This window comes from Fistularia commersonii, chromosome 29 (assembly GCF_037954325.1).
Source record: "Fistularia commersonii isolate RoL2024-O1a breed Wild chromosome 29, RoL_Fcom_v1.0, whole genome shotgun sequence".
Classification (NCBI taxonomy): Eukaryota; Metazoa; Chordata; class Actinopteri; order Syngnathiformes; family Fistulariidae; genus Fistularia; species Fistularia commersonii.
This window is the reverse complement of record NC_141312.1, coordinates 6776343-6800678: the sequence shown is the minus strand read 5'-3', so window position 1 is coordinate 6800678 and position 24336 is coordinate 6776343. Positions and strand designations below refer to the sequence as shown.

Sequence of the window (24336 nt, the reverse complement as noted above, 5' to 3'; positions counted from 1 at the left end):
GAGGACATGAAGACTTGGCCAACTATTTCAAAATTGCTGCTTATAAAAATAAACTGAAAATGTGTTGGTTCAGCTAAAACAAATCTATGATGTGAAGAGAACAGGTTGATTTTGTAAATTTACATGAATATGCAAACTGTCATAGGTAATAATAGCAGTCTAAAACACTCTCGAGTGTTTGTTTATTTAATTCTAGCAACTTGTACTGTGTGGATGCAACTAAAGTAATATTTTCCAAAGTAGGAGAAGCCACAGGTTCCAGGAAGTTCGTATGTTTTGACATGATGGCAGAAAAGCACAAGTTAAGTTCACTTATGTCATTTTCTGCTTATTTGTTGCAAACATAAACTCAAGTCAATGACACAAATCTGGTTTTGTTCAGTGGTTCAAGCAGGATATATTTATCAGTTTAGCCTACCGTGTCAAGTTCATGTTATTGTTGAAAAAATATTACTTTATTGATTACTTTAATGTATGAAAAAGCTTATAATTTAATAGCAATGCTGTATAATGTGTAACTGCCAAGATTTCCAATTTTGTGTCCACATAGCAAATTAAAAGCTGCTCTGTTTTTTCAAAATGTAGTTTCCATTCTAAACGGCAGTCGTACTAAAAGTGGGATAAAAGAAATACAGCTATCAGCGGTCCCCATCGCAATAGTTGTTGAAATACATGAGCAGACACAGGAACAAAAAAAAAAAAATCTCACAACGCAATCATTCTGTTTTTACAAGTTTTCGATTTTTATTCAGTTTGATTTCCTTGTATATGAGATGCTCAAGCGAAGGATAAGATGGTGTTTCATGATCGTCCAGAATACTGGAGCTTCAATGTTTTCAAGCTCATCCTCTACGTTTTCCCATTTCACAAACTCCCAATGTTTTCCTTTTCATATTTTTAACTCCCTATGTTTCTAGTGAGTTCCTACATTTTACCTGCTAAGTGTCGGTCATCCTTTCACCAACTGAGTCAATTAACGTCCATTAATACATCCCAAAAAATAAATCCTGAAAACAATAAATGACACAAAAACAATACAGCAGAATGTGTGAGGAATGATGTTATGTATGCAAAGAGTGTGTTCGGCCGCGCTCCAAGGCTGAGTTGCACATTTGTGATCCTCCTTCATATTAACGTTTCCCTTTTTCCCGTGTTGCTTTTCCTTCTGGTGTCCCTCTGTCCTTATGTGGGTGTCTTCGCAAACTCCACTGTAACGTCTTCTCTGGAAGAAACAAAAAACAAAAAAACGCATTCGGGCACATCCTCCCCAGGGCACATTGTCTCGGAGAAGCACAGTCAGCAGAGCGCATCTACACGAAATCATGCAAAAAATGTATTGTTCCCAACTTACACTGATGCACAGCCTTTACTCTGCTCAGTTTGGAGGAGCATTAATGCAAAAGAGATAAGGAGCAGATTGAGGGGTCAACCTATGGTGTTTTTTGAGATGGGCAGCAGAAATACAGATAAAACCATCTATGCGGATCAATAGAAATCACCTTCAGGCTTGGGGTGCATGAGGATCAGCGGCAGCTCCGCTGTGACATCACTGGGGTCAAATTAAAACAGAAAAACCACGAGTTAGACAGAAACGGGAAATGGGAGCGTACTGCCGATCAACATTGCCGCCAGTAAGACAACTCTCACCTGGAAGTGAGGCCCCCGAGCAGGCTGCGAGATGGAGAGAGGAACATTAACATCTGTTTGTATGCCCTGCGTCAACTTACGTCAACATTTTCCACGCAGACCAACACTCACCCTCCACCAGCCACCATCAGGTTAATTTTAATCTTGTAAGAGACCAGGATTCCAAGCACATCCTTCTCTGTTCCCTGCTGCAGACTGTGGAGAGGAGGAATTACAAGGATTAGACTGATGAAAAGGCACAAGTTAAGCTACTGTTAACTTAAAAAAACTCCATATAATCCAGTAATGGAAAGAACGTACCGCCTGTTGTGTATTTCCCTACTCTTTTTGACACAAATATTTTATTTACAACTCCACTCTGCCACAGCATAATGTAATTCATAAAATTATATGATATTATATTATATAGTAACACAGTACAATATAATATAATACTATGCATTAATATAACATAATATGATATTATATTATATATATAATATAATATAACATATATTACATTATATTATATAATATTATACAATATCATATTATATTATATAATATGATATTATATTATATAGTAACATAGTACAATATAATATAATACTATGCATTAATATAACATGATATAATATAATAAACATATATATTACATTATATTATATTATGTTATATTATATTATATTATATCATATTATATTATATTATATTATATTATATTATATTATAGAATAACTATCTTTTTCATGAAATAATCGCTTTTCAGTGATAATACTTCCATATTTTTAAATCGAGCACCATTACTTGAACGCTAGTATTTCTAAAAGAGAGTTTTGGCTCGATTGCTTGAGATATTTGGGTAATTCCTCCACCACCGACGTAGTAGTAAAAAACTCAGTTCGTCAGCTTACATAGTGGTGGAGGCCAGGTTGGTGTCCTCGTCTTTCAACCGTCCGTCCAGCGCCAGGCCCCTTTTCTCCTTGTTTTCAGACAGCAACGGCATGATGCTTAGAGAACTGTCGTAGGTGCCGTTTGGCTCCACTGTCTCTCTGCGGGGCAAAAACCAAACACCTTGATTATTGAACTACATTACCATTTTTAATATTTGCACAAATATCTCGTCCTCTTACCCAAACTCTTTGATAAAGACAGTCTTGCTGTATTTGTCGGCGCAATAGAGGACGATGTCCGTGGTTTGGTCAACTGAGCAAGACAATGTATGGAGAGAGAAACAGACACAGACAGGGAGAGAATTTAAGACTTATATATGAATAGATATTTCAGTAACATGCTCAGGGTTATCCAGTTGTAAAACCAGTGCTACCCACCGCTGACTTTGATCTTCTTGACCGTTTTGTTGCTCTCGTTGTTTATCTTGATTTTGATGGGGATGGATTCCCCGTGGAAGTAAAGCTGCAACCAATAAAACAACTTCAGCGGTTCCCCCGTGTTAGATTACCAAAGAGGACTATTTCAAAGTACAAGCACTTTCACGAGATAAAGCTGTACTGTACATTTTTCTCTATCGACGCCTCCAGGTGAACGGGCTTGTCCGACATCATGAAGCTTTTGCAGATGTCGGCCTTGGGCCCCTCGCCCAGCTGGGAGGGGGCGTACTGGATTTTCCGGATGATAAGGCGAGCCGTGTCCCTGGGATGGGAAGGGAGGATGTCGGACGGCGGTCATGCCAGACGACGGGCGAAGAAAGACACAGATAAAAATCGACTCACTTCTTTTCGATCTTCTCGTCCGGGTTGTTCTTTTCCATGGCGAGGAAGGTCTTGATCTCGAAATCTACACCGCAGGCCTGCGTAGACGGGAAAAAGCAAAAAGCCGATGTTTTTCTTTCGCTCGGGATGGCATTCCTTTTTGGCTCCCGTAGAAGGACCGAGAGGCTCACCTTCCCCTTGTCATCGGGTCCAGGCTGCAGGGACACCGAGCAGGGCAGCTTGCTGGGAATCTAAACCAAAACAGTAGAAGAATATCTAAGAAAATTGCGGCGCGATGATATATTCCACATTGCGGAATGAGTGTCTGCAGTCCTACCTCAAAAGAGAAAGGGTAGGTGTTGTCCCCGGCCTTCTTCAGCAGGGTCTCATGCATGGGTGTGAGCGTGGGCTTGTGGCTCTCCGGGTAGATCTGGACGAACTGGATCCAGATGTCCTTCCTGAAGCACAAGCCCATCACGTCCAGGTCATCGCTGCCATAGCGGAAAGCACACGCCAGCTGCACGAACACTGTCACACACGCACAAGCACAGTCGCTATATGCACTGCAGAGTATTTCACGCTTCCTTTTCGGGCCACGCTGAGTACCGTGCTGGGGAACGGCAGATGTTACCTTTTCGGGATCCAAAGTTTGTTGTGTCCAGCTTTACAACGCCATCTGGGGCAATAAATTACAGGCATGTTAACACACAACCATTCACCCCCATACACACACATACATGCATAAGCATGTGGATGTATGTATGTATGTATGTATATTTTGAATGTACTGTATGTACTGCATGTTTGTATGTATGTATGTATGTATGTATATATGTATGCATGGATGCATTTATGTATGTGTGTATGCACATATATATGTATGCATTTATGTATGAATGTCTATATGTATGTATCTATGACCTGCATGTACTATATGTTCTGTATGTTTTGAATGTACTGCATGTATGCAAGCATGCATGCATGTACAGGACTGTCTCAGAAGATCAGAATATTGTGATAAAGTTCTTTATCTTCTGTAATGCAATTACAAAAACAAAAAACACTTTTTCATGATATTCTAATATTTTGAGATAGGATTTTTGATTTTTCTTAAGATGTAAGCCATAATCAGCAATAATAAAACAATAAAAGGCTTGCAATATTTCAGTTGATTTATAATGAATCCAGAATGAAGGACATTTTTGTTTTTGTAATTGCATCACAGAAGATAAAGAACTTTATCCCAATATTCTAATTTTCTGAGACAGTCCTTTATGTACTGTTTGTATGTATGTATGCAAGCAAGCATGCATTTATCCATGTATTGCATGTTTGTATGTCTGTATGCATGCATATATGTATGTGTGTATGTTTGTATATATCTATGTATGTATGCATGGATAAATGTATGTATGTATGTATGTATGTATGTATGTATGTATGTATGTATGTGTAGATAGATTGATAGACATGCATACACACTGAGGGAGATACGTACCAACTTGGTCCACATTGCTCACATTATCTACATAGTCTCTCTTGCCCAGGTAGAGGGTGAGCTGTGGGGCAGAAAAGGGGATTACAGGGTTCCATTTTCCTCTTTTAATTTGAAATGAAAAAGAAAAAATAGACAACCGGGGGGAAATAAGAAGTGTGAGCTTACCCCTCCATTGCCAGAGGTCTTTTTGAACACTCTGCGTGGTAGCGGCAAGGAGAAAGGTAGACAAACAGATGTTTTAGAGTATTCTTAGCTTTTGTGCATTGTAGCGTATATGTATGTGTGTGTGTGTGCGAGTGCGTATCCCTCCCAATGTAGTTGTTTGGATTAACGAGATAAAAAGAATGACGGCGGGAGGTCAAGGCAGATGTCTTGACGGGTAACAGAAGGCCCAGTAATCCCCTCTCCTCCTCTATCCAGTTAGGAACAGCTAAGTGGGGAGCAGCTTTACCTCATTGTGCCCGGATTGAGAAGTTGGCCCAGGTGAGGCAGCTACAAATGGTGTGACAGGCTCCCTAAATAGCTGATTACCTGTGTGATCTCTGATAACTCCCCCCCCCAACCCTTGTGCCAATCCCCAAAGTTTCACAACACACGGCAATGATATTTATTCAGTTTAAGAAACATCACTTTTGGGGAGATCCGGCACTTACTTGGACATGTTTGGGTGCCTCCGGTGTGTTCTCCTGGGGAAGGGAGGAGGGTACAGGGTGGGATGGGGCAGGGGGGGGCGACAGTACAGGTTAGCAAGTGGTCACACTATTGGGCAGAGGTCAGAATTAAGACGCTAATCCATCATCAGCCGTCAGTGGCCGGAGTAAAGTTTTTGTTTTAAGGGTGAGGGAGGTTAATCCTCCCTGGCGATGCGATTAAAACATCAGCGCGGGGGCAAGCCCAAGGCTGTTCGGCATCATTCTGTATCGTCCAATGACCCCCCCACCTCCATCCGACACACGGATTTACCCCGGGCACATGATTATGTCACAGCGTGTTGCCCCACGGTGCCAAAATCTTGGATTGAGTCAACTATTAAAGGACAGTTAAATGGATCAAACCCATTCACTAGCTCGCTATAGTATTCCTGGAGTTTAAGAGATGCTAAATCCAAAGAGCGGCCCTCTATAGCTCTGTAATGAGGATCAAACCGCTAAGAGCGTTGTTTTTTTTTTCTTTTTAAATCAGAGTTCAGCGAGCGTTTTCACTAACGTATCGTGACTCTCAGCATCACCGTTTCATTTTTCGCACTATTTCATCACCCGTGAGTATTTAGCATCGTCAGCATCCCGATGGGTGAGACTGTAAATAGGTGATGTTCCTCCCAACCATGCAGAAACAATTTTTTAATTGGAAACACCCAAGACCTCGGATTAAATTCGGAGTTAAATTCTTGGTTGCGCGTCTGTCAATGTGAAAACTGTTGATTGAATAAAATCAGTCAGTCTAAACCTGATTCTCTATTTCTCCTCAATATATGAATCTCTCCCCAACTATCTCACCCCCTTTCTCTCAGGTTGCGGTCTGCACTTGTAATCTGGATTAAATACCCCTCATTTGGTCCGTTTGGATGAACTTGCATTAAAACGGACCTCTCTGCTCGACTAGAAATCCCTTCCTTGCAATGGTAACCCAACCGGTGCATTGTCTCCAATCGATGCAGCAGCCCAATAGGGGAAAGGTCGGTTTTAAGGTTCATAAAAAATAAATACACCCCTTCTGGCATGCAAACCTGCACCATCAAGCAGAGCAGCAGGTTTTTTGCTTTTTGGAAATTTCCAATAATATTAATTATGAGGTTTTCCCCCAAAAGTCCTGAAGTTGGCCACATTAAATATGAAAAATGACAAATTAAAACTGTCTCAACAGGGTGTATATTTATCCATAAACACCCCTTTTCATACATTTCAACCCCTTTTCTCCAGATGGATTCAATGGAACTAAACAGAGTTTTGTTCTTTTAATCATTTCGATTGAAAAGACCAAATCATCATAGAATACAATCCATACAATCGTGATTCACAAAATCAAAATCGGGGCACATTTTCGGCAGTCGAGTTCAGGCTGCGGTAACCACGGTGATCCAACACGGAGAAACCAATGGCCTTGTGAATGAAAGCAGTAATAAACCGACCATCGACTGACTCCATGGAGTGAAATCCATTCCCTGGGTAAGTACACCGGCAACAAAAGACCTTTATTATCTTTTTTCTTTCATTGTCTTTCTCCTCCCATCCCTCTACTCGAGTCTTACCTTGTCCCAGCAGCCGGGTGTTGTTGTCGGAGTGTGTGGATGGATGTGCGGAGTGCAGCGGGCAGCCACCCCGGCTTTTATACCCTCAGCCTCCCCTCGGGCATCATTTGGAATTAACCGCTTCATTATTGCTGTCGTTGCCTGCCTCTTAATCCCGTTAGTCAATCAGTGGGGAGCTTTTTTGGACTACAAAAGGTTTAAATATACCGGCGTACTAAATAAGAAGGGACGGACTTACAACCTTCTTGACATAGCTTTGGTCGCAGTCCGATTATAACTTCTGTGTCTCTGCAAACTTCCGAGTCTCCCAAAAGGTCCAAGTTGTGAAATTGTAGTCGGTTTGAAATTGGGATTCAACGCCAAAGGAAAGCAAATTCTTGTATTTTTGTAATTTTTTTATTCTTTCCGCAAACTTTCTTACGGGAGTGCGTCCTGATGTAATGATGACGGTCATGTGTCGGCTCTGGATTTTTAGAACTGCTATAATTAGCCGGATCAGACTGTGTGGGGAATTTGTTTTAAAGCGGGACTCCTCGTGTTTAATCTGCATACAAGAGCAGTGGAAACCCCGACACCTACACACACACACGCACACACACACACACACGCACACACACACGTTCGGGCCACCCAGTGCTGTTTGTCGGAGTCCAGTAAGTCGGAAACCAGGAAATGCAAGAAGAGAATTTGCTCTGCTCCGTCAAAATGTTTAATTCCAAAGCTCCTTCAACCCAGACCAATCAAAGCGGTTGAGAAACCAATAATTTGGATTCATACGAATTGTTGAATCATAATAAGCTGCGTATGATCAAAACAATATGACTTGCAATATGTATTTATGGCGCGTATATTATATAAAAGGCTAATTCCCTTATAAAAATGTTTCACTTGTCACTAATGGTCTAAAACCCAGTCGGTGGCAGCATCGACTGGGATTTAAGAATAAATGGCCTTATTAAATAACGTCTCAGCGGCGTGCCAAAGGTTAGGCCCGATCTCCTCGAGGATTCCCTCTTGACCTTTGGGACACACTCGAGACGGCATAATCAGGAACTCACGGCCGGTCCCGAAACGTACACACTCGACAAAGATTCATAATCTATCGCGACTAGGAACTAGTTCGATTTGATATCCCGGTTTTTCAATCCCAAAAACTTGATAAACAAATAGATAGCCGCCTCAGAGGAAGAGACGGCCACGATGCCCCGGATCCCTTGAATGGTATTTGCTCCGTTGCTTGATGTGCACATTTCCAACGTAACAAATGTATTTCTAATATTTCATACAGATTAACCTTTTTACTTTTTTACTTACTTTACTAAAGGGAGCTGCGGTGGAAATCTCATGATTGAGGCGTGAGTGAGAACCTTGGCAAGATCGACCGAGCGATCTCCGCTCTGTCGGCTTTCCGGGTGGCACAAAGATTACTCGGTGCACCTGGAACAAAAAAAGAGTTTCTCAAGAGCTTTTGTAAAGATTATGAAGATTTATCTATTTTTTTTTATCTATCATTATTTTATCTGATGGAGTATTTATCTCAGTATGACATAACAATGACGTACGAGTATGTTAAAGTCAATTATTTGTTTAGATTTATCAATATGGCGTTGGACAAACAACAAACATATTGGATTCTAGTTTTTTTTTTTAATGTGCAATCACAGACAAAGAAAACTGGACAGAGAGACTGATGACAGATTTTAGCATCTGCTCACAGCATGTTTGCATTTAATTCCAAATCGAAACAGCATTAATGTCCTTTTATTCCCCTGTGCCCGAAGAACACACTTGTATTTTTAATCCCATGATGCCATTTCTTTATTCTCTCCATGTCCTTTGTTATAACATGATAAAAAGTTTGATAAAAAAATAAAATTCCAGGTGACAGCATCATGACTCGGTGGATTTGTTGCACCATCTAGTGGTCGCAGAGCGACATGAGGCAGCTTTGCCCAAAATTTCAGTTTATGACGATCCTGCGGTTTCTTTTGTCTATCACGTGTGTTTTAATGCATTCAAAAATAGATAAATAAAAACAGGAAACGATTGTTTCGCTCCGAGAATGCCCACCATGCTTGTTCTTGCAGCTGCAGGCCGTAATATTCTGGTTCGATTTTGTTTTCCAATGCAATTTCACTTAAAGATGGATATTTGTGCATTGCAGCTGTGGAGCAACTTATTTGGTCTTTGACGTCAAGTGTGTGTGTGTGTGTGTGTGTGTGTGTGTGTGTGTGTGTGTGTGTGTGTGTGTGTGTGTGTGTGAAACAGCCCGCCCTGGCATGCAGCAGGAGTGTGTGCACGGAGGCGCGCACACCGCGTCGCCCGGCCCTTCCGGACACTGCGGGGCGGGATAACTGTGCCGGTCGCTGCGGCTGCACGATCCCGACGACGCCGCCGAGAGAACCGGGACGACAGGGGAGGCGCCCGGAGCCATGGCCGAGTCCAACCCGCTGCGGGGCTTCCCCCGTCTGCGTCGGGCCGCGGTAAGCTCCGCCGATTGCGGGGGGGGGGTGAGGATGAGGAGGATGTGATGGAGGCTTCGCAAGGACACTGCAGCAAAGAGGAGGAAGAGGGTTTTTTTTTTTTTTGTCTGCAGGACTTCATCGCTGCGACACACACAGGCTGAACGTGAAGGCAACACGGACATGCAGTCACACGTGTGTGACACGCATGTGTGTGTGTGTGTGTGTGTGTGTGTGTGTGTGTGTCTGGACACTGCAGGTGAAAGAGTCAGACATCCTCAGTCTGCAGTCTGACAAGTGCTCCCAAGTTAAGCAGCTTTGTGTAACACATCGGGGGAATTTGTGTCTCCTAACCTCCCGCTGCGTCTAAAAGGAGCATGCAGAAGAAACCTCCTGCTTTTTCTGGTCACAACCTCAAGGTTATTCCCTCCGGTACTCTTTGTCAAGATCGATATTTATCGGAATCAGGCTCGGCGCGGTTCATATCCCCCGAATAAACCCCTGGGGTAATCGTCGGCGTTGACAAAGTTTGGCGTTTTCCTAAAATGCTGAATCAGCCACAATGCGCCTTCATGCCCGGCGTGTCCTTTCCCGGCTCCCTCAGTCTCAGCCAGTAGGTGGAGGAGGAGAAGGAGGAGGCCTTTGTTAGACGTGAAAGTCTCCTCTTGAGGTCTTTCAGTGAGCAACTTAGACGTGTCAGTAACACGAGGGGAGGCCGAGGTTGAGCAGCGCTCTGTTTGACCGGCTGGCTTGAATCCTGCCCGAGGGGGTTAAAGACTCCTCTGACTGACGCCGAGAGATGCTGATGCACAGAGCGCCGGCGCTCCGGTCGACGGGATGACTATCAACAATCTGTCGTCGAGTCTGACTCGACCCCTCCCCCCTGTGAACCAGGGTGGCGGATTGTTGTCCTTTTCTGTGGATCGGTTTACTCTGTGATTATATATATCTCTGTGCAAAATTAGCTAAAAGCTTTGTTTTGTTGGTTGTTTCGGTCTTGGGGAAAATGCGTTGCAAAAAAATTGACGCCTTGCAGCGTAACGTTAATATCATATGTGCCCGGATTGGACTAGAAACGAGGTTTTTTCACACGCTGCCGAATCACAACACCATTATCGACAGAAACCCGACATTCCCCTTATGAGCGAGCGTTCGGCAACAGGAAACAACTTGGCAGATCCCAGCCGGCGACCTTCTGCCTCGACCGGTTGAGGTAGAAAGAGAGAGACTGAGACCGCTAACAGTTACATGCTAATAGCTGACGTGATACAATAGCAGCTATAATATTCATAAAGGAAATAATAATTGCCAGCGCCTGGCAGGACCGCTGCAATAGATCAAGCCACGCCCACTGGGAATATGTGAAATGAGAGAACCGAAAGGAGGCGATATGACCTTACTATCATGCATTGATGAAGGGACGCGAGCGTAGACAGGATAGGACGAGAGAAAAGAATAAGAGATGTGCATCATGGGATATCCCTCTGCAGGGTGAGCTTACGGCATTTGACATGTCGGTTTTGATATTACGGAGGAAGCTCATACCGTGACTGTTGGATTGTTTTCCTCATCCCGGCAACAATCGTCATTAGTATCGAATAACCGGGAACCGGGATACTGAGATGTTTCCTCTGAGAAATCTCTCAGCTGACTTCCTGTGTGGGGTCTTCATGCTCGACCTGTTAAAACAAGGATTTGATCAAATGTAACGAGGTGATATGCAAGGTGTACAAGATGTGAGTTCCTGCTTGGTGATGGTGTTACACAAAATAGGTTTATGAGTCCCTCATGATGTATAACTGGAAAATAAACACGGATGAATGCAATAACTCGTAGGTGTAACGGTTATATCTTACAAAACTATCATAAAAATCCATATAGGTCATCTGTAACAATCTTTCCTTCTAATTTCAGACTTCATTTCCAGGCAACCTGCATTTGGTCCTGGTGCTGCACCCTGGCAGCTTGTTAAGCTCCACCCCCAGCCCGTCCTCCAGCACCGACCTGGGCTTTCGCTTCAGCCAGGATGACTTCCTGTTAAAGATGCCGGTGAGTGGCGGTTTGAAAAACACCCACGTTTAAAACCGATGCAGGCAAAAAGAAAAACACCACTCACACTCCTCTTGTAGGTGATGATGCTGCGTTCGGTGGGCGACCTGCTGCGCTACATCGATGAAAACCATCTGACATCAGAGTTTGCAGGAAAAGTGGAGTTTTGTCGCAGCGACTGGATCTTCCTCCGCACGGTAACCTCCATCACCCTAGACAAATGAATCCTTGGATTTAAAAAAAATAAAATAATTGAAAGCCTGAAAAAAGCACTGGGTGGGATACAGCGCCCTCTAGTGGCCGACTTGTGAGGTGCCTTGTTTGTTTACGTATTTCATACATAACTGGGATCACAACATAAAATTTAGCAACCCAGGTTGGACATTTTTAAATAAACTATTACTTTTAGAGATGAGTTAATTCAAGGTAACATTGCTTGCCTTTTAAAGAAATGATTCTGGTTTAAGAAAATCCATCTTCTCTATTTTTTTGTTGAACCTTTTTTCCTTAAGCCGCATTGAAAACACTATTTATAACACTAACTTCCATTAGCATTTTCTGTGAAGAAGAACCTGCACCCTTACAAATGAAACACATGTGTGTGCATGTGTGTGTGTGTGTGTGTGTGTGTCCCCGCAGTCAATTGAAAAGTTCGCGGTGACGGTAAAGCAGATCGCCCAGCTGCTGCAGGTGTTCGGATCAGAGCTCTCCGAAACCGAGCTGCCGGATGACGCAAGCTCCATCGAGTACCTGCTCAGCTCACACACACACCGATACCGTCAGATGAAGGTTCTCCCCTTCGTCTTCTCATATCTTATTTCTCCTCCGGATTTTTTTATTCTGCATGATTTCATGATGCCTTTAGCTTTTCCCCTTTTCCACAGGATGATATCCGGGGTGTGTTGAAAGAAGGACGCCTGCTCCTATCCAACCTTGAGACCGTCAAAGCATCGAAGAAAGACGTAGCGGAGGACGGAGACATACAAGCAGATATTGACACTGTTCAGAGGTGTTGGAATAACCAAGAATATAAATATGTTTGATATTTCGCTCGGTTTTTCAATTTTTTTCAATAAGCTGATGCTGTTCCACATCAGTTACGGGCAGAAAAAAAATGCATCGCTTATATTCAAATATTAATAATAAAATATTTTCATATGTTAATCAAAAACATATGTTAACATGTTTTTTTTAATAATAAAAACGCTTTCATTGGTCCTGTAGGCTCCTTTCGCAGCTCCGAGACATGGAGGAGGCGTTCGATGGCTTCTTCGAGAAACACCATCTGAAGCTGCAGCAGTACCTCCAGCTGATGCACTACGAAATCAGTTTCAAGCAGGTGGCGACCAGCGCTGTTCACGTGTCTCGGGCAATCATATTGTCCTCTACATATCTACGTGTGTGTGTGTGTGTGTGTGTGTGTGTGTGTGTGTGTGTGTTTGTACTTGTGCGTGCAGACGGAGGAAGATCTTGAGAGGCTCTCGGCTCAAGAGAAGGCCATCGCGTCGGTCGGGACCACGGTGATTCAAACACAACAACTGCTGGCTGATCTTGAGACGCTGGACATTCACGCGCAGGTCAGATACACACACACAGACACACACACAGACACACACACACACACACTTGGGGAGACACACTGAATTTACACAACAGAAAAAAAAATGTCTGTGAGGTCCCCAATATTCCTTTCTTCCCCGTATAAATAATATAATCAGTAATAAATTTCATGCTATTAGACTTTGTCTAATTATATTAACTGGAAGTTATTGTTTATCTATTTTTTTATTTTTTATTTTTTTAGAAATAGATTTTATGAAGCAAAAAGGAAGGGGAAAAAAGTTTAAATCTTGAAACAGCTGACGACAGATGAGAAATCTATGCAATTGTTTTTTTTTCAACGTACTTCCTGGCAAAACATATGTTTTTAACTTCAAGGTGATTTAATTTAAACGATTTGTGCGTTTCATTTCCCAACACAGTCATTTAAATGGGCCGGGGATAAGGAAAGTGTATATTTGAAGCAATGCTTTATAAAGGTGTCATTACACATGAACAGCTCTTAGGGATGATACATATCGCTTCAGGTGATGTCAAAGGAAAGCTGCATACGTTTAATGACCGGATTCTCTACGATGAACTGAAAAAGGCTCATTTTGTGGATCAGGAGGAGATGGCCCACGCCCAGATGGTGATCCTTCATGGACACCAGCTGGCGGCGAACCACCACTACGCCCTGGCACTCATCATCCAACGCTGCAACGAGCTACGGCATCACTGCGACGTCATCACGAACGCCATACGCACCAAGCGGGCGTCGCTCACCCGAGCGAGGGACCTTCTACTCCGTCTCGAGGAGGTAGAGACATCCGCACGTTTCACATTCGAGCGCAATATCAAGCGGAATATCCCTACAATCGGGCCGCTTCCCGTTATCGTCCCCCGCAGGCTCTGCGGTGGTGTGACGAGGGGGCTTATCTGCTGGCGAGTCAGATGGTGGATCGATTCCAAACAAAGGAAGGAGCTCAAGAGGCCTTGCAGTATCTGAGTTCTCACCAGGAGAGGACGCCACCGGCCCTGAAGAACAACCAGGACTCTCTCAGCCTGGAGTTTGAGGCCATTCTCTCCCCGCACCTCCAGGTAACGCGCGCTTCTGTCGACTATGAACGCTGCTGTGCAAGTCTCGCCTCGACTCCCGCTCTGTTTTTTTTTTGTTCACAGTCACAAATCACCATGGTAACGGAGAAGCTGAACTCCATGCAGTCCATGATCAGGAACAGAGTGCAATGTCTGAGAAAGCTAGCGGACGTGCGTGTCAGGCCCATCCAGCCCGTGGCCCCGCGGCCCGAGCCTGACACAACCTTGCAGCGCTGCAAGTCACCCCTCTTCTCCCCCAAACATGGTACGATCCGTCAAACTGCTCCACATTCTCCTCTTCCTCCGTCGAAGGATTTCAGAGAAGCGTCAACAGTGGAACTACATCAACAACAAATGGAAAAAAAAAATCGTCGATTTGATCGATTGATTGATTTAGCGCCATGATTTCAGTTTTATGCAATTCCTACCCCGCAGGTGTGGACTTTAACCTTCTCAACTCCAAGTTTTCCTTCGACCTTCTGCCCGGCAAGCGAGCGGCGAGGAGAAACAACAACCAGCGTAAGGTGTGTGTGTGTGTGTGTGTGTCTCTGTGTGAGCGAGCGTTCATATATTTTTGGACCTGCGCTTCCGACTAATTTGTCCCGGGGTTGTTCTAGTGACGCCCAGTGGTGAAGTTACACACTGCAACTCCTCCTGACCCACAACCGTGTGAGACAATCCTGCAGGACGTCGAGCACATGTCGTCCACATTACCCTACTCAAAATCCGGCTCAGCACAGTCACGATTATGCGCGGCCTCTGGAGACATAACCAAACCAGCGGATTAAAGATTTCCAATTCTGTTTTTTAGGTTGTTTTTTTTTTTTAGAGACAAACTGCATTGTTTCACAAATACAAATGCAGAGCAGTTAAAAGAGCAAATCGATGGAAACGTTTCTTTTTGACCTCGTTTGTCCGCTGACGGACAGACTTCAGATTTCCCCTGCTGTAAAACATAGGATCAGCGACAAACAGTGTTTTCACACGATGCAGCTCGATTGAATCACTATTTGCAAAATACAATATGACAAGAGTGGGAAAGGGGCTGCCTATCCTACAATTATCTATCAAAGTCTAAAAATTATAGTCATTTTATATATTGATTGAGGTTGCATGCGTGTCTTTGTATAAAACGACAGGAAAGAGGAGGATGCTTTGTTTACAGAGAATTTAACCTCACCAAAGACTCCCTTCCTGTCAGATCGAGGTGATGCACGATTACCAAGGCAACCGCAGCTGCCTGTATGGCCCGAGCCCTGACACGGATTCGGAGGCCGAGGACAATCCGGAGCAAGTCACGCGGTGAGCAAACACTGAAAAAAAAACAAAAACAAACAACTTTTTTATAGCTTAAAATGAAAAGGCTGGGGGTGTGACTCTCCTCCTTCATTTTTGGTCTCTCCAGTCACATCATGAAGGAGCTCATTGCCACAGAAAGGATCTACGTGGACGAGCTGCTCTCCGTCCTGCTCGTGAGCTTCTTCTAAGTCGCCCTTTTTAGGTTTTCAACTCAAAACAACAAAAAAACATGGCGGTAAACCCTTATAAATCGAATCTTCTCTTCTCCTCAGGGCTACAGAGCAGAGATGGAAGACCCGTCCATGTCTAATCTTCTTCCCTTGGCTCTGCGCAGCCAGAAGGATGTTCTGTTCGGGAACATGCCAGAGATTTATCAGTTCCACAGCAGGCAATGGGCGCCAGCCGCAAACACATGCAGAGCTGTTTTTGTGGGACTACAAAAATGAAAAAAAAAAAAAAAAAAAAAAGGGCAGCACCAGTTTGTGAAGCCAGTAGTTCTGATTATTTACAATTGACCAGGGTTCGCTTCCAGGTTTGTAAACAGAAAACAGGACCTGGACTTAGAACACAGGATAAAGTCTCAACCCATATTTACAATAAACTGAAAGTAGGCCGGGGTGGAATTCAAGCGCAGGTCACAACTTGAGCCCCCCAGGTCCCCGGTTTGATGCCTTTCCGGTTTACTCCACCATCTCCGGTTTCCTCCCATAGTCTAAAAACGCACAATAAGTTCATTGGAGACCCTAAATTGCAGAATTCCAGAAGTGTGAATGGTCATTTATCTGTAAATGTGGCCCCGTGTTTGACGGGCACCCGTTCCAGGGCAAACCCTGCCTCTCGCCCAATGACAGCTAGGGTGGGCAAACTAAACCCAATTCAAACCCAATAGCCAAGTCTGAAACAGGTCCCCACAAGTATAGCTACTACACAAAATGCATGTACTCAAACCTGGCATTTTGGTTTCTCATCATCTTCGTCACTCCTTCGCCCCTCCAGGATTTTCCTCCAGGATCTGCAGGGTTGCCTCGAGACGCCAGAGAGGGTGGGGGCCTGCTTCCTGCAGCGGGTGAGGAAAGATTAGCGGCTGTAGGAGGTGGCGTTCCCCTGCCACGACCCTTAAAGTTTTCCTTTTCTTTTCCGTGGGTGAATAGAGGGAGAAGTTCAAGGTGTACGAGCGTTACTGCCAGAACAAGCCACGCTCGGAGTTGCTATGGAGACAGTGCTCCGATTCCCCCTTCTTTCAGGTCCTGATTCACCTGTAAATCGATATGTTGATGATGTGATTGCGTTTTTTTAAGAAGCACTGTTTTCTTTCAACAGAGAAGAATAGAAAACCCCTCTCTCTCTCTCTCTCTCTCTTCTGTCTCTTCTTCTTTCCTAGGAGTGCCAGAAGAAGCTGGACCACAAACTTGGTCTGGACTCGTACCTGCTGAAGCCGGTGCAGCGCCTCACCAAGTACCAGCTGCTCCTCAAGGTGCCCTACTTTTGAGAAGAGGGAGTATTTATGTCGCGCTGAGCGTAATCACATCTGTATCAATATATCTTACTATTGGTCGGAAAACAAGACAAAAAAAAGGCCAGGGGTGAGATTGAAGTAAGATTGGGGGAAGCATGGGGGAGGGGGGGGGGGGGCAATGACTCGTAGAGTCAACAGTAAGGTGAGGACAGGTGGACGCCATCGATCAAAATAAATTAGCTGCAGACAGTCGGGCGTTAACCTGCATGCAGACAATTGCGCAAGCGGCTGTTGTTAAAACGCTTAACCCCCATCATCTTCTCTGCCCCCCCCTCCACACACACACACACACACACACACACACACACACACACACACATCTGTTATCTGCATCCAGGAGCTGCTGAAACACTGTGCAGAGAGGAAGTACCGCAGCGAGCTGAAGGAGGCCCTGGACTCCATGCTGGAGTTACTGAAGTCTGTCAATGACTCCATGCATCAGATAGCCATCACAGGATACCAGGTACTGGACCGCTGGGATTAGACACTATGTACGCCGCAATTTGTCAAAACTCGACTCAGTTTGGGAAATGTGAATTCTGTACATGTGTAGGAGGTGAAGGACAGATGTAGGAATCCGGCTTACAGCTGGGGACGACCGATCGGAAAACCGGTCTCGGAGTTTAAAATGGGTTTGCTCTTAAGTTTTCGGCCAGTTGTTGATTTATTTAGTATCACTTCAGCAAGAACGTCCTAGGTTGGCTGGCCCCAGCATCGGCCCTGTCTGCTCGGAGTTTGCATGTTCTCCATTACTTCCTTCGGGTTTCCTCCAGGTTCTCCGGTTTCCTCCGGACGTCCAAAAATGCGCAGTGCAGTGATCCCTCGCTATAACGCGGTTTACTTTTCACAGTTTCGCTACTTCAGGGATTTGCAGGGATCGTGCATTATGTTCTGCATTCTGATCGGCTAAAAAGTCACTCCGCTTCTTCTCTACCTGTGCGTCAATAACATTACAGTTTAATATGTACACGTACGTAAAACAGCTTGCCAAATTTCCATTACGTTCGTGCAAATTCTCTTGCAATTTCAAGTTTCTCTAAAACCCATAATGTTGACAAAACGCTCTGGACCGACAAAAGCACCTGCAGCAGGGCCCAAAAGGCAGCGGAAGATGCTATCTATCGCAGATAAAGTTAAACTTCTGGACATGCTAAGGGAAGGTAAAAGCTATGCGGCTGTAGGTCGGCATTACGGAATTAATGAATCTTCCGTTCGTTCCATAAAGAAGGAAGAAAAAAACATAAGGACGACAGCAGCAATGTATAATAGAGTATTTAACTGTATAATAATTGTAAAAAAAAATAAAGGTTTCTACTTCACGGATTTTGCCTATCACGGGTTCTTTTTGGAACGTAACCCCCGCGAAAAACAAGGGTATACTGTACATTCATCGGAGACCCTATGAATGAGGGTGTGATTGGTATTATGCCTCTTTATGTTACCATACGACGGACTGGATCGCGTCCAGGGTGAACCTGCCTCTCACCCAATGACAGCCCCCAACATCCTGGAATGTAGGTTAAACAGTTAAGATAATGATCGAATGAATGAATGAATTCATCGTCTATTCATTCCCAACACACAGGGCGACCTCGGCCAGCTGGGGCGGGTGGTGATGCAGGGAGGCTTCAGCGTGTGGATCAGCCACAAGAGGGCGGCGGTGCGGATGAAGGAGCTGGCCAGGTTCAAACCCATGCAGCGGCACCTGTTCCTGTACGAGCACGCCCTGCTCTTCTGCAAGCGCAGGGACGAGGACACGCACGATCGGACGCCTTTCTACAGCTTCAAGTCCTGCCTTCGAGTAACGCGACATCAGATTTACGCCCCTCTAATGTGCAGCTGCCAGCAGAATCCATCCCTTAGACGCATGTCGTGTTCAGTGTGGAAATAACTCACTTAGCTGTAATAGCTTCGAGGGATATCATCGTTCATTATGACAATAGATAATTCAGAATGGAAGGAAGTGGAATTGATTGACTCTTTTCTCATTTTTTTTTCAGATGAACGCTGTTGGTATCACAGAAACTGTGAAAGGGGATGTCAAGAAGTTTGAAATCTGGTACAGCGGCAGAGAAGTGGTCTACCTCGTCCAGGTGTTCGGCTTTTTACATTTAAATCTTATTTTAATTCAGTCTCATGACCGGAGCGTTTTCACACCCGCCCTCATAGACACACATCTCATACCCTGGTGTGTGTGTGTGTGTGTGTGTGTGTGTGTGTGTGTCCAGGCTCCCACAGTCGAGGTGAAAGTGGCCTGGCTCACAGAGATTCGAAAAATTCTATCCCAGCGGGAAAAAGGTCTACTTCTGTTTGTTTTTTTTTTTTTTTTTCCTCAAATCAATTAATGAATTTTTACTTATAATTAAATGTCCTGCATTGACATCTGCCCCTTTTCTCAGATGAGGCATTGTCTCTTCCTCTCTCAGACAACCACATGTCTGACAGGTGATGCCCTCCGCTTGACCTCACCCATTCACCTCTTACCAGACTGCGATTCAGAAATTGATTTTTGAAGTTTAATGCACGAAAGAGAAGTAGCGCTCGCAGTGGCGATTCGATGCATGTTGGTATATTTAATGGTGTGTTTACATGCATGTGTTAGCGTGACTGTCATTAGCCTTGAGAGCTAGCATTAGCAAGGTCACAATGCTGCCATTGGCTCCGAAGTGCAAACCTACTTTGGGTTTTATTTGGCGATTTTAAGGATCAAACACATCTCACGCGGTGTCATCGATCCCGACGGATTTCCGGGCAACCGCTTGTCCGGTGCTCGATTGATTAGCCCGAGATGAAGCTTGTAGTTGCTGTGCTGGTTCTCAAAGCGTCAATAACAAACACCTTTTTCGGAAATGTTGGGGCCTGTTTACGTACAGCATGTCTGCATGAGCACCGCTTGTCCGTCCGGGTCACCAGCAGCGTTGCACGGACCCTTTCAGGGTCCGAATAATTGATAATATTGTAATATTTGGCGTTTGGAATTTTACACCACGCGATCATTGTTGGTTGATCTTACCGTGGTGTGGAATTCCCCCTGTCACCCCGAGCAACACTGGATCAGCTACATTAACAGGTTATCAATGCACGTCAGTGGGCATGAAATAATCCCCCCTTTTTTTTCATCAGTTTCTACTTTTTGAGTTTGTCAAAGATACATTGACTTTACATCTAAGATGGGAGGGACTGAATTTATTCGGATTAAGATGTATAATTTCAAAATATATTCTGACAAACTCCACCCGTCTGGCGCATAAAGCGGAACCAGGGTAAATGACGTATGATTTTTTTAATTGAGTCCAGTTACACATGTATTGCCGTGTTATTTTCTGAGTATTACCATATATTTCGGCGATTTCTGATGGTTTATATTAGAGTTGCAACTTCGAAACCCCCCTAAATCAGACGCCGAAATACATGTGTTTTTTTTTTTTTTTTTTTTTTTTTTGAGACTTAAGGTCCGAAATGCACAGAACGTGGATGAAGTACGAGCTTGTTTTGTGACACGGTGGATGTTTGTCCCTGTCGTTTGTTTTTTTGCTCGTTGTGGTCGTTTCTCGTTCTCCCGCTGGTGCCGTTCAGTGCGCAGATGTGTGTGTCGTGGGGCGGAGCGTCGTTGGGAGGCTGCTCAGCGTGTCTCCCTGTCCCTCACAGCTCTTCGGCAACAAGTCACTCCCACAGGCCGGGAGGGGAGGAGCGAGTTCACACTAGCCCTGCCCACTCAGACACCGTGGTACACTCGCCTCGACGCAGTGAGTTGACAAATAAAAGAGTAGTACAACCAATTAATACCTTTTTTTTCCACTTGTTCCAGAGGGATCCTTATGGAATTTTACAAAGTGATCCTTAAATCTTGACAACGCAACCAAAAGAAAAATCAATTTGAGTTAATCATGTGCCGTAGCCTGGTAATTACAGGCCCTGAAGTCAGAGAAAATCCCTCCATTGCGTACCAATTGATGAAATATGGAGCTTAAAATTGTAATGCAAATTATGAAGTCAGTGGATTCGAAGCCGCCGAGGCATGGAAAGTATCGTCGCCGAGTGTACCTTAAGCGTAGATAATGGGTTTGTTATGAGTCTGCCGCCGCAGTCGTCTCAGCCGTCTCGTAAAAACCAGCAGGTTGGCCCGTCACGCCGCACTCGGTGGCCATCTGCGAGGGCCTGGAGGACTGGGGCGCCACGGATCTGTCCAACTTATCGGACTCGGAGGAAGACGACGGGGAGGATCAGCCGACTCCTCTGGTGAGTCCTTTCTCCGGTCGGTCGGTTCTTGACGGCGACCCCGCCGTCCTGAGATCTTTTCAAATGTCCATGTATCCCCTGCAAATATGCATCTTGTTTCCCAGGTGGCGGGCAGGTACAGGGTCATGGTGGAAAGCAGCATGGCGAGCACCGATGACATCATCTTTAACTGCGGTGACGTCATCCAGCTGCTGCACGAGGACTCGTCGGGACTGTGGTAACATGAAGCATGTTTGACATTTGCGTGTTTATAAACAGTATATGTGCCGTAGGCTATACTGTGTGGATAAAAGTGCATAAAAATAAATGGGCGACCACATACCCCCATTCATTCATTCATTGCATGATCTATACTGCTTAACCTGTATATACTGTTGGGGGTGGGGGGTTCACATACAACTGTTCACCCTTTGATTCATATGTCATATACACGTATACAACCATTCAGTCATTCACAAATCATATAGAGATAAAACCATTCACTGGCTCATTCATGTCATATAGAAACATCGCACTCACGCTTTCATTCACCTCAAACGGCAAAATACAACCATTCACTCACTCATTCACAGCATTCTTACCACCCAGTGATCCACGTGTGGATGGATATTTTGTTCAAGTTTTCATTTCCAAAAAGTTTTTATGGAAGTCTCAAAGGGGGTAAAAATTGACGTGCGTTCACAGGATGGTCCGGAATATGAGTCGTGACGAAGAAGGGCGCGTCCTACCCGAGGACCTGCACAGGATTCTGGGAGAGACCTGCTGAGACACAATCGGAAGGCGATATGACATCATTTATAATTCGCCATCTTGCGTATGTCGCCCACTCGTTTATCCCCGATCAACCTCGCACTGTTCCCACTCGCATCTTGACGAAAAGGTGGCGTCTGATCGTCGATCAGACCAAAGCACAGTTTTTCTCAAACTTGTTGAGTGCTGTCATCTCGGAGAACTTGGACCTAAGATACCGGCAGGAACACTGAGCACATCGGAGGGACCCCCATGATATTCAAGTCTATCTATCTTATTATTTTCCAGCGGTTACAATCCAGTATTCTGACTTGGATTCAAATTTGGTGTTTATTTATACATTTTCACAGGAGTGTTAAAAACTTATAGTGTTTTTATTTTCATATAAAACACTGTGGAACTCATACATATGCCTAACCTACCGTTCATGTGCCAAAACAGGTGGAAGAAAAACCATCAGAAGCTTCACTTGTGCTTTCAATCACCATTTTCCTCCTTCACTTCTCAGAGGCAAATGCAAACATCCAGCACCTTCCAGCGCCGTTTGGATTACTTTTTTTTTATATAAAGGCGAATAAAGATAGAGCGACTGGAAACTAGAGCGACGTTCACGGCGGTGATTGTGTTTCATAGTCGGCGAAAATGTTCGAGGTTGTAGAATACGACGTTATGATTGACAGGTAAGACCAGGAAGTGTATACAAGTGTAGAAATAGTATTAATAGAATCGTAGTCGTCCTGACTGTATCTAGTTTCACCACAATTCCGAGACCATGCAAAGCTTTAAATGTGTTACCATCTCCACCTGCTGTTGGTCAGGATGAAGACGAGGGACTGATCCGGGGAGGAAGTCACATCTGTTCATTTCGATCGAGGAATAATAGCCTGCTCTCTATTTTTGTCGGATGATGCTTTATTATTATCATTGTATCAGTCTTTATATGTTTGAGGTTTAGATACAGCTGCATGTTGTTGGTCTAAAGCACCGTCTTCTCTACTGGTGGACCTCGATATAGCGACCCGTAAATGTGAAGCCAATGTAGAAGTGCCTTAAAACAGCGTTCTCTGAAATGGCTAGCAGGACGGCGGCTCTACCGGGTGCACAAAGAAATCCGGGTGGAAAGGCTTAGACAACTCTAGCTTGCTTTTTTGGCTCACTTTTCTTTACACGCTGCCGGTCTCACTTGCTAGTTTCCAAATCTTGATGTAGCACGATGCCCATTTTTGCATTGATGGTGGAGGACATGTTTGAATTGGGGAGGGGGTTCGGGGATGGTGAAACTTTTTGGGAAAATTTGTGACAAAAAAGTCACGAATGAGGAGAAATGCTGCGGTTGAACACTGAAAATGTAATCGATGTGTGTATCAGTGAGTCACTTCAGTGTTAATTTAGGTCAAAGTGATTAGCACAGGCTATTGTGATGTTTAGCGATACTCTGCGATTCACATTTGTAAATGTCACGCGTATGTTATTACTCTCAGGCGTACACGGCAATATTAATCTCCCGCGCTGTATTTTGTCCCCTTTTTGCATCAGACATGTGACATTTCTGTATTTCGTGGCGTAGATTTTCTGAGGATTTTCATTGTTGACCTTTAAAATAACAGTTAATTCCCCAAATTAAAACCCAGTCAGCGGGTACCCACTTCCACGTCCACAGGAGGGTTATTATTGTCATTTTATGGATTATAAATCCTCACCCAGCCTTCTCTCAGCTATCAGGTGACAGGGTTAATGACTGCATTAGGTGGTAATGCGGTGCAATGATTGGTTTATAGTCACAGTATAAACAATGTTAGAAATTTCTTGGCCGCAATCTTTTAAGTCTGAGGTGTTGATATAATTGATGGATACAGGAAGTCACCTCAGTGTGAACATGGACGTGGAAAGAGCCCTGAGACCAGTGAGCCTGAATAAATCATCTCCCCCCGATTGCATGGTGACAGGATGCGTTTGCACATCTCATGAGCGATAAAAGAAATAACTGACCCCTTGGCTGCTTCTGGAGACAGAATAAATGTAAATCTTGTGGCCAAATTGTGAAATACACTCTGAAATAATGTAATAACCTCTGAGGGAACATTTTTATCCCATTTCCGAGCAGAATCGATTCGACTTTTTATTTTCTATCTTTTATCAAATGCACTCAACACTCGTTTTTGGCACCAAAATATAAGGTTTGCTGCTTTTGCTCATTTTGCACTTTTTGATATGATGGATCATTGCTTGTGATATGATGCGCAATGTATATATTGTTATTTTCTCAAATACAAGGACAGGATTGATTCATTGTACCTGAA

General features: G+C 44.2%; 2 protein-coding genes across 9 annotated transcripts; one reads left to right on the top strand and one right to left on the bottom strand.

Moving 5' to 3' along the window:
• Positions 1–725: 725 nt before the first annotated feature.
• Positions 726–11168, bottom strand: arr3a (arrestin 3a, retinal (X-arrestin)). 2 transcript variants are annotated; one of them, XM_086176579.1, is made up of 18 exons: positions 11092–11168; positions 8399–8521; positions 5490–5522; positions 5002–5032; positions 4837–4897; positions 3970–4014; positions 3676–3866; positions 3530–3589; positions 3360–3436; positions 3144–3279; positions 2958–3042; positions 2760–2832; positions 2541–2678; positions 1759–1842; positions 1648–1671; positions 1500–1549; positions 1352–1371; positions 726–1222 (listed from the first exon to the last, which is right to left on the bottom strand). In XM_086176579.1, the coding sequence occupies exons 2-17, from the start codon at positions 8428–8430 to the stop codon at positions 1367–1369; spliced, it is 1125 nt and encodes a 374-aa protein (XP_086032705.1). In that variant the 5' UTR covers positions 8431–8521; positions 11092–11168; the 3' UTR covers positions 726–1222; positions 1352–1366. The 2 variants fall into 2 exon arrangements, with proteins under 2 accessions (XP_086032705.1, XP_086032708.1); XM_086176582.1 differs by lacking the exons at positions 8399–8521; positions 11092–11168 and adding an exon at positions 7085–7124.
• On the top strand, positions 9323–24336 carry mcf2b (MCF.2 cell line derived transforming sequence b). 7 transcript variants are annotated; one of them, XR_015109016.1, is made up of 27 exons: positions 9323–9567; positions 11461–11595; positions 11676–11792; positions 12235–12384; positions 12480–12604; positions 12820–12934; positions 13053–13172; positions 13763–13954; positions 14044–14235; positions 14317–14497; positions 14668–14756; positions 15434–15534; positions 15638–15704; positions 15804–15919; positions 16528–16597; positions 16683–16775; positions 16913–17005; positions 17385–17510; positions 18633–18848; positions 19048–19140; positions 19276–19345; positions 19447–19492; positions 20624–20793; positions 21162–21286; positions 21391–21503; positions 21971–22716; positions 22855–24336. XR_015109016.1 is itself a non-coding variant. In XM_086176575.1 (26 exons), the coding sequence occupies exons 1-26, from the start codon at positions 9517–9519 to the stop codon at positions 22050–22052; spliced, it is 2973 nt and encodes a 990-aa protein (XP_086032701.1). In that variant the 5' UTR covers positions 9323–9516; the 3' UTR covers positions 22053–24336. The 7 variants fall into 7 exon arrangements, 6 of the variants coding, with proteins under 6 accessions (XP_086032701.1, XP_086032700.1, XP_086032699.1 ...); XM_086176575.1 differs by having other exon boundaries at positions 20696–20793; positions 21165–21286; positions 21971–24336; XM_086176574.1 differs by having other exon boundaries at positions 20696–20793; positions 21971–24336.